Source organism: Urocitellus parryii, chromosome 6 (genome assembly GCF_045843805.1).
Source record: "Urocitellus parryii isolate mUroPar1 chromosome 6, mUroPar1.hap1, whole genome shotgun sequence".
Classification (NCBI taxonomy): Eukaryota; Metazoa; Chordata; class Mammalia; order Rodentia; family Sciuridae; genus Urocitellus; species Urocitellus parryii.
This window is the reverse complement of record NC_135536.1, coordinates 14,898,833-14,914,037: the sequence shown is the minus strand read 5'-3', so window position 1 is coordinate 14,914,037 and position 15,205 is coordinate 14,898,833. Positions and strand designations below refer to the sequence as shown.

Genomic DNA, 15,205 nt, shown 5'->3' with positions numbered 1-15,205 from the left:
AGAAGGCCCCAAAGGACTCCCTCAAAGAATGTAATTATGTCTGTCGATTACAGAACCGTGATTCCTTTCGAGGCCAGGCCGGAAGATGTCTCTGAAAGGAAGGTTTGGGTCGTGTGTTGCTAAAAAGACTCCAAGGACAGGGAGGAGGGAGGCGAGGAGAAAAGGAAAGAAGGGAGAAGGGGGAAGGTAAACTTAATTTTCTATCAAGAACTTTGATTCCCTAGAGCTACCTCCATAGCAAACATGGGGGTGTTTGCCACCTATTTCTGGAAAATTCTAGAGAATACAGAGCACTCCGTGGTTCAGTAGGAACATAGGAAAGTTCATGAGTTTACAGGGGAGAGGTTCAGACTGTGGAGGAACACAGGTCTGATGCTGGAAATAACATGTTTATTCCAAGTCTTACTGATGTGGCCATTCCATATCCCTGGGCCTCAGCTCATTTTGGGGGTGGAGGGGGGACTAGCAATTGAACCCAAGAGGAACATAACCACTGAGACACATCCCCAGCCCTTTTTAAATTTTTGTTTTTTTTTATTTTAAGACAGACTCTCACTAAGTTGTTTAGGAGCCTCACCAAGTTCCTGGCCACGATCCTCCTGCCTCAGCCTCCCAAGCCCCAGGGATTCCAGGCGTGCGCCACCACACCCAGCCATACTTCATTCTTCTTGTAACATCACACACGTGGGTGAGAGTCACCAATATTCTGTCAGCCTTTGCTGGTGTCAGGAAGCACCAGGGCCCCTCAAGGGGACCGAAGAAGCTGCTGTGAGGAGAGAAAGGATGCTCAGGGGGGCAGCGTGAGGACTGGCCCAGGTGAAGCCCAAGGCTCAGGGTCCTCATCTGGTACACTGACTGCCCTCTGCAGAGCCCTGTGAGCTGTCCTCGGCAGCAGGATCAGAGAGCAGGCAGGTTCACAGAGGCCTCGTGCAGAAGCGCATCAAAACAAAGGTGTTTTCTGTACAATTCCTCAAAACATCTTGAAGCCAGACCGGTTCACTCTTAACCTGGGGGGAGGCAGTTTGGCTCAGGAGAGAATGTAATTCTATCCGCTGGCTTTTAAGGGATAGTCACACAACTTAAAACTTAAGAGGCCCTGAAATCAGAACACCTCTTAGAGATGAGTCAGTCACAGGATCCCCCCTCTTCAATGAGGGTAAAGTAACAGCATTTACATCCCAACCATCATGCGGGCACCCCAAATTCTGCATACAGGGAGAGGGCTTAAGAAGTCACAGAGCACAGCATGAACACCCCAGGATTCAGGTCTCTCTCAGGGAAAGGAAAGTTTTAAAATTCTGCCTCGGGAGCCCATGCATTCTGATTCCCGTTGGGGCCAATTTTTTGTGACTCTCAATATAGCAATCGCTGCGACTGATAGTGATGCAAATGACTGAACTCGTATCATGTCCCAGTTGTCAATTCTTAGAGTGAGAATAGCAGTCATTTATTTTTTCACTTGGAAAAAAATCAGGTGTGTAGAGGTCTCCCCTCCTTCAGGAGGGACGTGGAAAAATAGAGGAATTTTAAGATTCTACAATCTTCTGTCAAAGATGCTTTACAGTTAATAAATGAGAGAGGCGTCATCACCCTGCGAGTATCAAATCCCAAAAACATCCTTAACTCGAGGAAGAACTGGAAACTCCCACGTCCGTGGTGGTGGCTGCTGTGGAACAGGAGAAGCCTCGTCCCTCTGACTCGCTGGGTCCCTTGCAAAGTGCTTTAGAATCAGCCCGTGGAGTCTTTTCTTCTTATTATCATTGTTATTGTTGAGAAAGTTACACATAGAAATATTCTTGGGCTGAGGACGTAGCTCAGAGGCAGAGCACTTGGCTGGCCTATGTGAAGCCCCGTGCCACAAAAACAGAGAAATCCTTCAGGTCGGGTGCAGATCTACCTGCCTGGCTGCTACAGGTGCCCCAGGTGAGTGCCCCCAGAATCCTGAGGTGATGGAGCGAACATCAGGAGCTCAGATTCATGCCAGCACCCCAATCACAGACCACTGCAGTCAAAGACTCTGAGCTCACCAGAGCACCTACCCTCGTGTTCCCAAAGGGACAACCACAGTAGTTCGGGCCATGGTCCCCTTGGGTTATTAATGGTCCAGACTTAGACCCAGGCCCCCAATTAGCCGGCTATGTGACTCCGAGCAGGTGACGTGACCTCTGTGCGTGTGACCTGATATGACCTTCTCTTCAAGTATGATGGGGAGAAGGGTTCCTGCCTCACGGGGTCCCATGCAGGGCTCCTGGCCGGGATAAGCGCTCAGTCATATGGACTGCCATGGTGGTCACTTGCCACCATGGATGCTGGACCTGGACACTGACCTGCCTCCCCAGATCCTGGGAGGAGCATCAGACAGCTCAGGTGCCCAGAGAGGTTGAGCACTCGAGCCACCCTCGAGAACCACAGAACAAAGGAGGAAATTCCTAAATCCATCCATTTTCATTGTTTTCCTCTGCACGAGGTAATCTAGAAATGAGAGCAATTATCAGCTTTCTGAGAGCAGAAAGTTGATTGAAGTATTAATTGCCAGTCCTCTTCTGGCCTGTTCGATCACTGAGAAATCTTGCCTTGAATGGAAGGACCTGTGGAGAGGACTGGGCTTAGCCCCAAACACAGGTCCTGGCTCAGGACCCAGCGGGGAAGGCCCAAGATTCTGCATTGAAACAGGTGGCTTTGATACCAGGGTTCTGGTGCACACTTGAGAAATGCCACCCAGAACGTGGGACCCAGAGCTGCTCATTCACCACGGTGGAGCTCAGAGCCACTGCGTGCTCAGCAAATGCCCATTTGGAAAGTCATTTTAGAGCCAGGGACCAACTCAGTCCTTGGTCACACTCCCCACCACGATGCCATCTATCACGATATGATATAGTCAGGGGACCCTCGCCAAACTTAGCGCCATGCTGGTCAGACTCTCTGTCTCCAAAACTGTGCACTAAATAATCCTCTTATCTTTATAAAAACATCCAGCCTTGGGTATTTTGTCATAATAACAGAAAACAGCTGAGAAGTACTACTTTCTTCTATTCATTTCCTTTGTTATAAGTTGAACACTTTGGAAAGCATTTCAATCCAAAGGAAGAAATGAATAGCTGCCATCATGTCTGCCATGAGGTTCCATAGTTAACCCAGAACTTCTCAAGATGGCTCATTTTGATTTAATGGGTCATCTGGAATACTTCCTGCATTCCCATATTAATATACCAAAGAAGTAAGGAGTTCTGTTGGCTTCACTGAGCTTTAGCGGGACTCTTGGGGACCCTCATTTAGAATCCTCCCCAAGAAGGCCTGGGTCTTATTGTCTTCCACACCCCAACCCTTTCTCCCCACAGCACTCCAGCCCTAACTGGCGGGTGCTTCTCTTAGTGGGGTCTGCAGCCCTTGCCTCAGAATCACTATGGGCACTAGCTTAAATGCCCGCTCCACCTCTTGAGTCAAATCTCTGAGGGTGAGACCGAAATCCCAGTTTACAGGTTCCTGAGGAAGTGTTCAGGTACACCACGGTTCACACCTCTGTCCCGTGTGATCTCCACAGTTCACACCTCTGTCCTGTATTGATCTCCACAGCTCACACCCCTGTCCTCTATGATCTACACAGTTCACACCTCTGTCCTGGGTGATCTCCACAGCTCACACCCCTGTCCTCTATGATCTACATAGTTCACACCCCATCCTGCATGGTCTTCACAGTTCACACCCCCGTCCTGCATGGTCTCTACAGCTCACACCTCCTTCCTATGTGGTCTCCACAGCTCACACCTCTGTCCTGCATGGTCTTCACAGTTCATACCTCTGTCCTGCATGGTCTCCACAGTTCACACCTCTGTCCTGCATGGTCTCCACAGTTCACACCTCTGTCCTGCATGGTCTCCACAGCTCACACCCCCTTCCTATGTGGTCTCCACAGCTCACACCCCCATCCCGTGTGTCTCCACAGCTCACACCCCTGTCCCGTGTGATCACTATTTCCTCTGATCTTACCACCCCTCGTTGATTTTTATGCTACAAGTAGAGGTGTAACCTCCCCTCCTCCCCGGAGCTTGACAGCAGTTCTCCATCTTTCATGTCATCTGCAAGTGACTCAGGGAAGGCATTGGCCTGGTTTTACCTTGTGCAGGTTTCATTCTTGGGTGTCCTTTCCTGGCTCAGGTTCCCTGGAGGGCAGCACCGACTCTCCCCACGCCATGCACGTTCTAAAACCTAGAGACACTGAGACCCTGACACCTTCAACTGCCCCAGCAACACTCCCCCCAGCCCACACCCCACACCCCGGCACTCCCAACACAGAAGGTGACGATTTCCCAGAGGAAGTCAGTTCCAACTGCAAACACTTGACCTTTCATAGTAAACCTTTAATCGGCCTTTAGGAGGCTCACAGAACTTTAGCCGCAGACGGCATTGTGTGTCCAGAGCCCTCGGGACTGGAGAAGGTGTTCAGTGGAGAGAAGCGGAGTCAGAGGGTGTCCTCGGGATGGCTCGGCTGGCGGGGGGCCTCCTCATGAAGTATTTATCGGGTGAAGGAATAACGGATGGCTATCAGAGCATCAGAGCAGTTGAGATGTCTTGGGCAGCCTGGAAGAGCCAGTCCTAGAAAGAGGTGGCGGAAACATGAAGGGGCCACGTCATGCCCTGGAACGTGGCGTGTGGAGATGGGCCGCTGCAGGGAAGGGGCACTTTGAGGCTTCGGGATGTGACATGTGGACCATGTCCACGACTGCTTCCCCGAGTCACTCCCTGTCTCTGATGTCACAGTTTTATCATTAAAAGTCCAGACGTGGCAGGTGTCCCCATGCAGAACCAGTCACGTGTCTGATTACGGGGGATGGGTTCCTAAGAACAAAAAACCAGAAGAGGATGCAGATAGTTCTAAGGACGTTCTGCCAAATCGCTCGCAGACAGTGCGGGCCTCTTTCTGTGTCCCCAAGAAGCATTTGAGGGTTGACGATACACACGGGGCACGTTCATAACACACAGGTGTTCTCCTCCCACCCCCCCCCAGTTGTCTCTAGAAAAAAAACTCTGAGCCAAGTCTACAGTCTGCATTGACCCAACAAATCAATTGCATTAAAATAGGAAGGGAAATCAGTGAGTCAGCAGAGACACTCAGTGTGGCCTTGTTGGGGTCCTGATCCGTCCCAGTGATCTGTAAAGAGACGTTTTAGCATGGGCTGGGCATTATTAGAAGTGAAGGATTTAGCGTTGGTTTAATTAGGAGTGTCACTGTGCTGATGTTGGGAAATCAGGTCCCAGGAAGTCACAGATGCATCTTTATTAATGGACGAAGTGGCCTGCTGTTTGGGATTCATTTTAAAATACCATAGCAAATAAAGGAGTGGGCTGGGATGGGGAGCTGGATGTCCCCCAGAGACCTAAATGCATCATTGGGAGGGGTGGAGACTTTAGCAGGTGAGGCCCAGAGGGAGGAAGTTAGCTCACTGGGGGAATTCCCCCAAAGGGGGTTATAGGATCTTGGCCCCTTAGTCTTACCCTTTGCTTCCTGGCCACCATGAGTTGAGCAGCTTCTACCACCAAGCACTCTCATCATGACAGGCCCCCCAAAACAGACCAACTGTCCATGATCTGAAACCACGAGCCAAAATAAACCTTTCCTCCTTATAAATTATTTTTCTCAGGCATTTTGTTACAGTGATAGAAAGCTGACTAACACAATTGGCAATATGTTGATAATTGCCAAGCCTGAGAAATGAAGGCACATTTAACTATTCTCTCTAACTTTGTATGTTTGAAAAATATCATAATACAAAGCTTTTAAACTTTTCACCTTGATTAACTTTGGAAAAAGACTGTCTGGTTAACAGCATATACATTTAAGACTAGAAGACTGCAGGCCTGTTCTTCTCTTCATGGTCTCAGTGAGGGGTTCCACGGAGGTTGACTGCCACCTTGGCAGTGCCCAGTAGCTTCCTTCCTAGCCCCAAGGACAAGGGGGAGCCTGGATTGGTCCCGAAGCTGCCCTGGAGGCTGTGGTCACATGAACACAGGTCTGAAGTAGGTTCAGGGAACCTCGGCCTCCAGACAAAACTCATGCATCCCTGGGCCTCGATCGGCTCAGCTGCTCCCAGACTCAGTGACTCAGGCATGAAGGGAATAGATCACTCCTTGCTAGTGCCACCTGGGGCAATCAGTTCCGTTTGTGAGTCTGTGAAATAAAGGAAGGCACAAGTGGCGTGGGGTGTGACGGGTTTATAAACAGGTCTCATTATGTCATTTGTTGGAAGAAACACACATACATCCAGAAGCTTGTGTTTTAGTAAGTGAAAATCATAGGTTTTCAGCTTCTGATGCCAGCTAATCCCCCCTGGTTTGGATACCAGACTTGGCAGCCCTTATGGTCTGATATCTATAGAGAGGGTGAAACTGTAGATGCTTGGTTAATTTCCTTCCTTCCATGCTGCTTCTGCTTCTGGCCTGTATGCCTGACAGTGGCCTGCACTCAGTTAGCAGAGTCAGGTGGATAAGCCCAGGCCTGGCAGACAAGACCATCTTGGTTTTCATTCTGGCTCTGTGCCTTTAGGCAAGTTCCTTACCTTCTACAGTCTTTTTTTTTTTTCCTGTCAAAATGTGTGTTAATCTAGTTTTCATTACTGTAACTAAATACTCAAGACCAGGTCCCCTTATAAAGAAAAGAGGTTTATTTTGGCTCACGATTCTGCAGGTCCAAGGTTGAGATGCCTCATGTGGTTTAAGGCCTTCCTGCCGGGGAGTCCTAAGTCAGCTGAGGGCATTGTGTGGTAAGAAACAGGAAGCATGTATGTGAGTCTCTGCTGAGCACACACAATCTCTCTCTCCCCCTCCTTCCATCAAGGGGCTCCACCCTGATGACCTTATCTAATCCCAGTCACCTCCAAGGCCCCAATTCTAAACACCACAGTTAGATTAAACCTCACCCAACAGCCCTTGGGGACACACCAGCACTCCATGGGCCAACCGCAACACCCAGCATGGGTGAGAGGGGTGAGAGAGGCTGGGGGAGACCTTCAACAGGAGCTCAGTGGAGGATGGCTGTCACCCGTGGCTGGGAGCTAAGTCACAACAACTCCCCTGGCTCTGCTTCCCAAGGCCAGAGAGACTGAGTCCTCCCTCAGACAGGAGCGGGGTGCAGAGCAAGTCCCCGTGGTGCTCAGGTGCCCCTGCGCCCCGCTTACTGCTCCTGAATCTCCCCCGATTCCCTTCACTTTATCCAGCCTCTGGATTTATTAGAACGGCCTGGGTGAGGGTGTTCCCCTTTTCTGCCCTGGTCTGCTGTTCTCAGGGACTAGAGCAGCAGCCCTCTCTGGTCTTCCAGCTTTGAAGCAAGGGGCTCCTGTCTTCTTTTGTTTCTTCATCTTCCAAGCCGGGTGAGAGGGGTCAGCAAGTTGGGGATTTTCTGGCTGCAGAAATTCACTGAGCCAGTGGAAGTGACTCCAAGTTCCTCAGAAAATCAGGAACTAATGACTGGACGCCATGGTTGACTCCTCAGTGCTCTTTTGAATTGGGTGGAAAGAGACACGGCTCTCAGCTCAGCCTTGAGACTCCAGACCCTGGAGCCATGAGACTCAGCTCTCCATGACTTCACTGCAACCTGAGCCTGGGGATGAGAATCAAAGATTCTAACAAGAGAAAAGGGAGCAAACCCAATAGACATCTCTTTTTTTTGGGGGGGGGGGTTACCAGGGATTAAACTCAGGGGCACTTGACCCCTGAGTCACATCCCCAGCCCTATTTTGTATTTTATTTAGAGACAGGGTCTCACTGAGTTGCTTAGTGCCTCGCCATTGCTGAGGCTGGCTTTGAACTCGCGATCCTCCTGTCTCAGCCTCCTGGGCCGCTGGGACATCTTTACACAAAGGACACTTAGCAAGTAAGGGCCTTTGATTTTGAAAACAACATTTTCCAAAGAAGAGATGATGGTCTGATTTTTTTTTTCCCTACCATTAAGGGTCCTAACTGACCCTCAGTGGGTTGTTCCCTGGCCCTCGGTCCTCCACGTCATCCCATCCAGCTGAGAAGCTGAGCTCAGCACGTCTTTCTATTCTCTTGGTCACATGCTGTTCATTTCATAGCCAAATGCAGCTCCTCAGATGCTGAGAAGAGACAATTGAATTCAGCTAGAAACAAAACGACAAAACAGTGCACACATCTGGGCGTTGGACTCGACCTCGGAGCCCAGGAGGTCACGTCCCAGAAGCCCACACGTTTCAAGATCCACTCTGGCCACTCCCCAGGGCGCACTGCAGGCAGCCACAGTGGAGCTGTAGTGACAAGGAGACAGATCGTAGGGGGCGGTTATCGGGAAAGAGGACAGTGGGTGAGTCCTTGGGGTCCCAACATGGGCTCAAGGAACTGAACTTGAAAGTGAAGTAAAAACAAATGGAAAGAAGGAGGCTTCACTCCACTGAGAACCTGAGCCCCGGAGCATGCTCAGTACTCAGCTTTTATGGTGCTTTTACTCAGGGTGGCTCTGATGCCCGTCCTCCCCACAAAGCAGCCTTCTCCGTGGTGAATTTCGTCGCTCGTGGGAAGCAGCCCATGTCCCTCCAGTAAGGTGGGCTGGCCCTCGCGGCCACAAGTGGAAGGGCTGCGTGTCACCGCCGTCTCTCCGATTCTATTGTTCCTAACGATGCTCACTGTCCCACTCGATGCCTATTCTTAGCGGCGCACCTGTGTGCCCAGGTAGCGAAGTCAAGAAGGTGGAACTAGCGCAGTGAGAGGCAAAGGCAAGAGGGAGATTGTGTATTTCATCCAACTATCAACCCGGTGCAAGAGCATAAGGTGTGAGTCAAAGGGCTTTGTTTAAAAGATGGGAAAATCTGGAGCGAATTTCTCATTTCTGCCTTTGCTGGCGCCTGCTGTTTCTCTGTGGGAACCATCCCCTGCGCTCACACGTGCCCCCTCCTGTCTGCCTAACTGCCTGCGTAATCTTTCCAGAACCCCAAGCCGGAGATGGGACGTCCTCATAGCAGCTCCACAGAGCCCTGTAGTCCTCCAGCACAAGACCCACCACATGGTGTACACTCACTGAACCAGTTAGTGCTCCAGGAGCACAGGGGCCAGATCTGTCTTGCCCACCGTTCCATCTCCAGCTCTGCAAGTGTTCGTACAACAAATGACTTCAGATGAGTCTCTATCAGCCTTTTCTGTGTGTGAATATTTGCTTATCTCTAGGGACAAGGCCTGATGGGTGTGGATGTTCAGGTTCCTACTGTACAAGGCCATCTCACAAGTCCAGCCCACAGTGTCGTCACCAAGCCATTTCTTGCTGGCTGTATCCACCCTGAGCCAGAGGTGCCTTCTTGTGCTGGCCCAGTTGCCCCACCTGGATGTTCAGCAGCCCAGCTCTGTGCTCGGAACCCAGCTCAGCCTCTTCCAAAGGAGGCCAGCACTCTCCTGCTGGTTCCTACAAAGGCTAGGAGGCTTCGGTTTGCACAGAGGGTTCCTTTCGGTCCTCTGCCAGCCAGCCAAGCCCAGACCCTGACCCCATTTTCAGGCCAGACCCCTCTCACCCTTCTCTCCTCTGATTTTTGTGTCCTTCAGGGTTTGGGATGACCACTCCAGCGACCGTAGGAGGAAAGATCTTTCTGATCTTCTACGGCCTCATCGGCTGCGCCAGCACCATCTTGTTCTTCAACCTCTTCCTGGAGAGGCTGATCACGGTCATCGCCTACATCATGCGGTCGTGCCACCAGCGGCAGCTGCGCAGGCGCGGGGCGCTGCCCACCGGCAGCCTCAAGGCGGCGGGCCGGGGCGCGGACAGCCTGGCCGGCTGGAAGCCCTCGGTGTACTACGTGATGCTCATCCTGTGCTCGGCCTCGGTGCTCGTGTCCTGCGGGGCGTCGGCCGTGTACGCGCCCATGGAGGGCTGGAGCTACTTCGACTCGCTCTACTTCTGCTTCGTGGCCTTCAGCACCATCGGCTTCGGGGACCTGGTCAGCAGCCAGGGCGCGCAGTACGAGAGCCAGGGCCTCTACCGCCTGGCCAACTTCGTCTTCATCCTCACGGGCGTGTGCTGCATCTACTCGCTCTTCAACGTCATCTCCATCCTCATCAAGCAGACGGTGAACTGGATCCTGAGGAAGGTGGACGGCCGCTGCGTCCAGCCGTGCCACCGCAGACTGGCGCGGTCGCGCAGGAACGCGGTCACCCCGGGCAACGTCCGCCACCCGCCGGGCGACATCTCCACCGAGACGGACGGCGTGGCCGACAGCGACACGGACGGCCGGCGGCTCTCGGGGGAGATGATCTCCATGAAGGACTCCAGCAAGGTGTCGCTGGCCATCCTGCAGAAGCAGCTGTCCGAGATGGCCAACGGCGGCCCGCACCAGGCCGGCGCGCCGTCCCAGGAGGACGAGTTCTCGGGCGGGGTGGGCGCCTTCGCCATCATGAACAACAGGTTGGCAGAGACCAGCGGGGACAGGTAGAGGACCGGTTGCTGCCGGGCGCGAGGCCTGGCGGGGACTGGAGCAGGAGACGCTGGCCCTCCACGGCCACCCCGGGCCCCTTCCCATCGGGTCCCCCAGGCCCACCTTTGGAAATCTGACCTTGGCCCCCACCAAGAACCACCGTCCAGGGCTGGGGGGGACTGGAAGCCCCATGCCCGACTCTTTACCTTGACCCATCCTGCCTAAATCCAGTCTTTTCTCAATGAATCACAGAAGACACTGTATTGTCACTTATCTTTCCCCCAAGTTTTCACTGCCCAAGGGAAATAAGGTTGACTTTGAGCCTGATTCTCCCCGCAAACCACCCCCCTCCACTGTTTTCATTTAGAAATGAAAACCTGCAAGACTCTAGTTCTTTCCCTAGAACACTGAAAGGAGACCTTCTCTGCCTCACCTAGCCCCTTCAAGACAAGGGAAAGAATGTTCCAGAACGTGCCAGGACTAGGGTGGTTTGGTTTGGTTTTTTGGTTTTGGGGGGATTTGGGGCGGGGCATCCTTCCAAGCAGATTTATCGGTGGTTCCATAAATAGGGAGAATAACTAGTCTGCTCTTTCTGCACACTTCTTAGGGTTTTGTTTTGTTTTGTTTTCTGCTTGTTTTCCTTTTCTGTTTAAGACCAGAATGTTTGGTGGAAGTGTCTTTGAGACCTCGGTGTGATAAGAAAACTGAATTTGGTTTCAGGTGTTTAAACTTAAACTGCCTCAAGAGAGGCAGGTGTTTAAACTTAAACTGGGGCAAGAGAGAAAGTCACTTTTGTAACTGAAGAACACACTTTAACCTTTTCCTCTTTGAATGGTCACTTAGATCATTTCATTTTTACCAGGGCTTGGGGCCCACTGCAGAGATAATGACTGACTATTTATTAGAACTGAAAATTTAATAAATTCTCATTTTATTAACTAAGATTCCATGGGTCCTCATTGTGAATAGCAGAGGGGACGTGCTTAATTAAATAGACATTTGTTGCACTCGGGGGAAAAAGGGAACAGGAAATTGGCCTTAGGGATATGATCATCTTCTTAGAGAGTCTTGGCTGGAGAAACATTCAAGGCCCAATAATGAAATTTGGCTTTTCTTGTCTAATCTGTTGCAGTTCGACCTTCCGAGACTGTAGCAGGTCTAGTTGTATTTATCCTTCCATGCAGTTAAAACATCCTTACTAGGGGCTGGGGCTGGGGCTCAGTGGTAGAGTGCTTGCCTAGCATGTGTGAGACACTGGGTTCGATTCTCAGCACCATATACAAATAAATGAACAAAATAAAGGTTCATCAGCATCTAAAAAAAAATAATTTAAAAAAACAATCCATAATAGGAACGAGACTTTTGACCTTCCTAGATGCAGCAGAAAACACTTCAGGAGATGCCAGTCGATAGCTGTTGCTTTTACAAGATAAGAGCAGCTACCCGCTGTGCTTTGAGAAGTGATCTGGAGAGATGGGCTGGTAAGGGATACCAGGCTGGAAACCAAAGCCTGGTGAAACGGGAAGGTTGAGCAGAGCCCAAGTGAGCTTGTAGGACCCTTGGCAGCCATCTCCTCCAACCTGCTTGTTTTCAACCCAAGGAAACAGGGGCATAAGGGACTGCTCCCTGACTGTGGTCTTAGGGTGGTGGTGTACAAGTGGGGAAGGAACCCAGGCCACCTAGGTTCTTAGCCACTCCGCACAGCCCCCCATCCTCCCTCCCACTCCCTCTGTAGGCCAAGTTGCTTTTTCGACCAGTTTGCAAAAACAGCTATTTTCTTTACAATAGCAGAAGTCTGGTAAGTGGCAACGTTGGCTTTGAACTTGGGGTTATGTGGCTACAGAGCAGAGATTTTAAATCATCACCTGCTTCCCTCTTAAAGGGGAACTTCCCAGAGCCGCTGCAGCTGCAGAACCCTCATCAGGAATCTCTGAGCACAGACCAAGCTGCGCCTGGGCTCTGCACTGACAGCAGCTGGGGCCTGACCCATAGGGGTTTCTGGGTCTCCATGTTCCTGGTCCAGGGATGGCATGAAGCATCTCAGTGTGAGTCACCGCGACCTTGGCCCTGTGCCAGGAAGCCAAGGCACAGCAGTGTAAACGAGGTTAATCTGACAGGATCAGCTTCACAAAGGATTTTACAGAGGTATTACATCAAAGCACATAGACTTTTATAAGTAGGATCCAAAACTGGCATACACTTTTATGCTAAAATTTTTAAACTGAGTTTACATTTCCCGAAAATCTTCCTAGGGTCTTAGAAAGCAAGTCTATTCTCCTCTTCTGAGTCAGGGGTCCCTGGAGGACACATCTGAAAATCAGTGTAGGAAGAAAAGTGCAGTGTCTTATGATGGGTGGATGGATGGATGGATGGATGGATGGATAGATAGATGGGTGGGTGGGTGGATGGAAAAATGAGAGGAACTTACAAAAAAATTTGCAAAACTAAGAATCCTTCTTTAGTGAAGTCTCTCTATAGTTACTCCTGGGCATGGACTGGTCAAGAAGGACATTTCTAGATAGTAACAGTCAAAGCTGCAGTTCAAAACCTAGAACCCACTAGTCCCCTAATATCGCTCCAGGCGCACACCTGGGTGTGGAAGAAAGCAGGTGTTGTGCACACGTGTGCATCTTTCTGGGCAATGAGAGTCCTGACGTCTTGTACAGAAGGAACATCTGCTGCTGTTTTCTCCTGTCCACTCAGTGTGCTCCCAGCCCTCCTCACCGGTTCTCTTTTCTGTCCTCTGATCTGTCACCCTCTGGCCTCTCCATGGGAGGCAGCTTTCTGGCCAAGAGGAAAGTGACTCCACAGAGGGTTTTGTGGTGTGTCCAGGCTCCTGTGCGTTGGAGCCCAGAGTCTCCCCATCTCTGGGAGGTGCTCAGCCTGCACACGTGGCTGGGCTCACAGCTGGGCAGCCTTGGAGCTCTCTGAGATGCATAATTGTGACCTGGCCTTTCGTGTTTCTCTTGTGACCATGATCCCATGCCATTTGCCCAAGTTGTGCCATGCCTGGATGCTACTGCATCTTCTCGACATTTTCATCAAGTTTTTAATTAGTTTTGTTTTAGAAAAGGAACCTGGTCACATTAAATCAAAGACTCTTATCACTTGCCACAAATGGGAAATATAGTAACTTGAGAATTGACAAAATGAAGATCAAGCTGGGTCACTAATTCTAGCCAGATCCTGTATCCTAGCAAAGGCTCTGAACCTAGACTTTTTCTCACTTTATTAAAAACAGAGAGCAACTGGCGTGATGGCACATATTTGTAATCGTAGCTACTCTGGAGGCTGAGGCAGGAGGATCACAAGTTCAAGCCCAGCCTGGGCAAGTTGATGAGATCCTATCTCAACGTAAATTTTTAAAAGTGCTGGGATATGGTTCAGTGGTAGAGCATCCCTGGGCTCAGTCTCACTGTGTAACACACACCCACAACACCCCCCTCCACATCCAGAGAGATTAGAAGGTGTAAGGCAGGTTATAAAGACACACAGTACAAGAGAATTTCTCTATAATATAACCAAAAGGACTGGAAGAGAATCGAAAAGGGAATCACTTTCTCATCATGTGATTTGATGTTAATTCATTCCACACCTGAACATTGTTCCACATTCCATCCAAATCACTGGCATACATCCCACATTTGGGGCAACAGAATACATATAGCTCAGTACAGCACAACTGCTGAGGTCAAGTGCACCATGAAGGACAGCTCTTGGCGTCCAGTGGGGGAGAGTGTGAGCAAGTCAAGCTCACTGAACCCCAGCCCCTTTCTCTGATGTGGAAAGCTAATGCTGGCTCCTTACAAGTTATTGAGAGGATCAAATGAGGCGATCCTCAGGGAAGGCTTTGGGGACCCCAAGGACTGCACAGGAGTGGGTGCTGTTGACCTACATGCTGGGTTACAGGAATGGGATTGGGGGGACAATGACAAAACATCCTATTTGCTTTCCTCCTGCACCTGGCACCCAGCACCTCCCTCACTGTGTGACAATAATGGTTCTTCTCAATTTCTAAATGCTATCAGTCTCGGTGGGCGTTTTATACCAAGTCAAAACCCCAGAGTCTTTATATCTGTTCTACAGTCCTTTCATGTTGGTATCAGCTGAGCCAATTAAAATGTTCAAAATAGGAAATGTTTTGCAATATCTTTATCTTGCTAACATTTCACAATTTTAAGACTTAGCCATTCATAATTGTAATATTTTGAACTCCATAAACTACATTGTGAAATGGGAAGACACTGATTTTCAAAGTACCATTAATCTTTTCTGCAGTGAGAGGATAAATAATAATCTTATTCTGTGTACAAGTTAACTGGAGTGAACTGATTGACAGTGGTTTGAGAAGGAGGCTTGAAGTTATTTGCTTTGTGCTCTAATGATCATTCTCCATTTTCCTAACTCCTTCTAGTTTGCTAACTGAAATTCTTCTGCATGGAAGAGTTTTTCCTTCTCCCCATTGTTTTAAAATATTAAGGAACTGTCTTTAATATTTTTTGTAGGGCAAAGTTGCTGGCAACGAATTCCCTCCGTGTGTGTTTGTCGGAGATTGTCCTTGTTTCTTCTCCATTTCTGAAAGACACTTTTTATGGATTCATAATTCTGTTTTGACAGGTTAAAACAAAATTTTTTCCCCAGCACTTTAATGCTGTTAAACCACTGTCTTCTGATTTATATGGCTTCTGATGATAAATGTAATGTTCCTTTTTTCTCTAGCTGGCTCTAAGATTTTCTCTCTCTCTTTTTTTTTTTTTTTTTGTTTCTTGCAGTTTGCACATGATGACCTGAGTGTATGT

The 15,205-nt window shown here is 49.8% G+C and overlaps 1 protein-coding gene across 1 annotated transcript in view; it reads left to right on the top strand.

Annotated features, from left to right (window-relative positions):
- The window catches only part of Kcnk13 (potassium two pore domain channel subfamily K member 13), an 89,912-nt gene extending 79,421 nt beyond the window's left edge, over positions 1–10,491 (top strand). The window contains exon 2 of the mRNA XM_026394271.2: positions 9,541–10,491. Coding sequence (XP_026250056.2) covers positions 9,541–10,424 — 884 coding nt within the window. The 3' untranslated portion in view covers positions 10,425–10,491. The remainder of the gene's footprint in view (positions 1–9,540) is intronic.
- Positions 10,492–15,205: the final 4,714 nt, after the last annotated feature.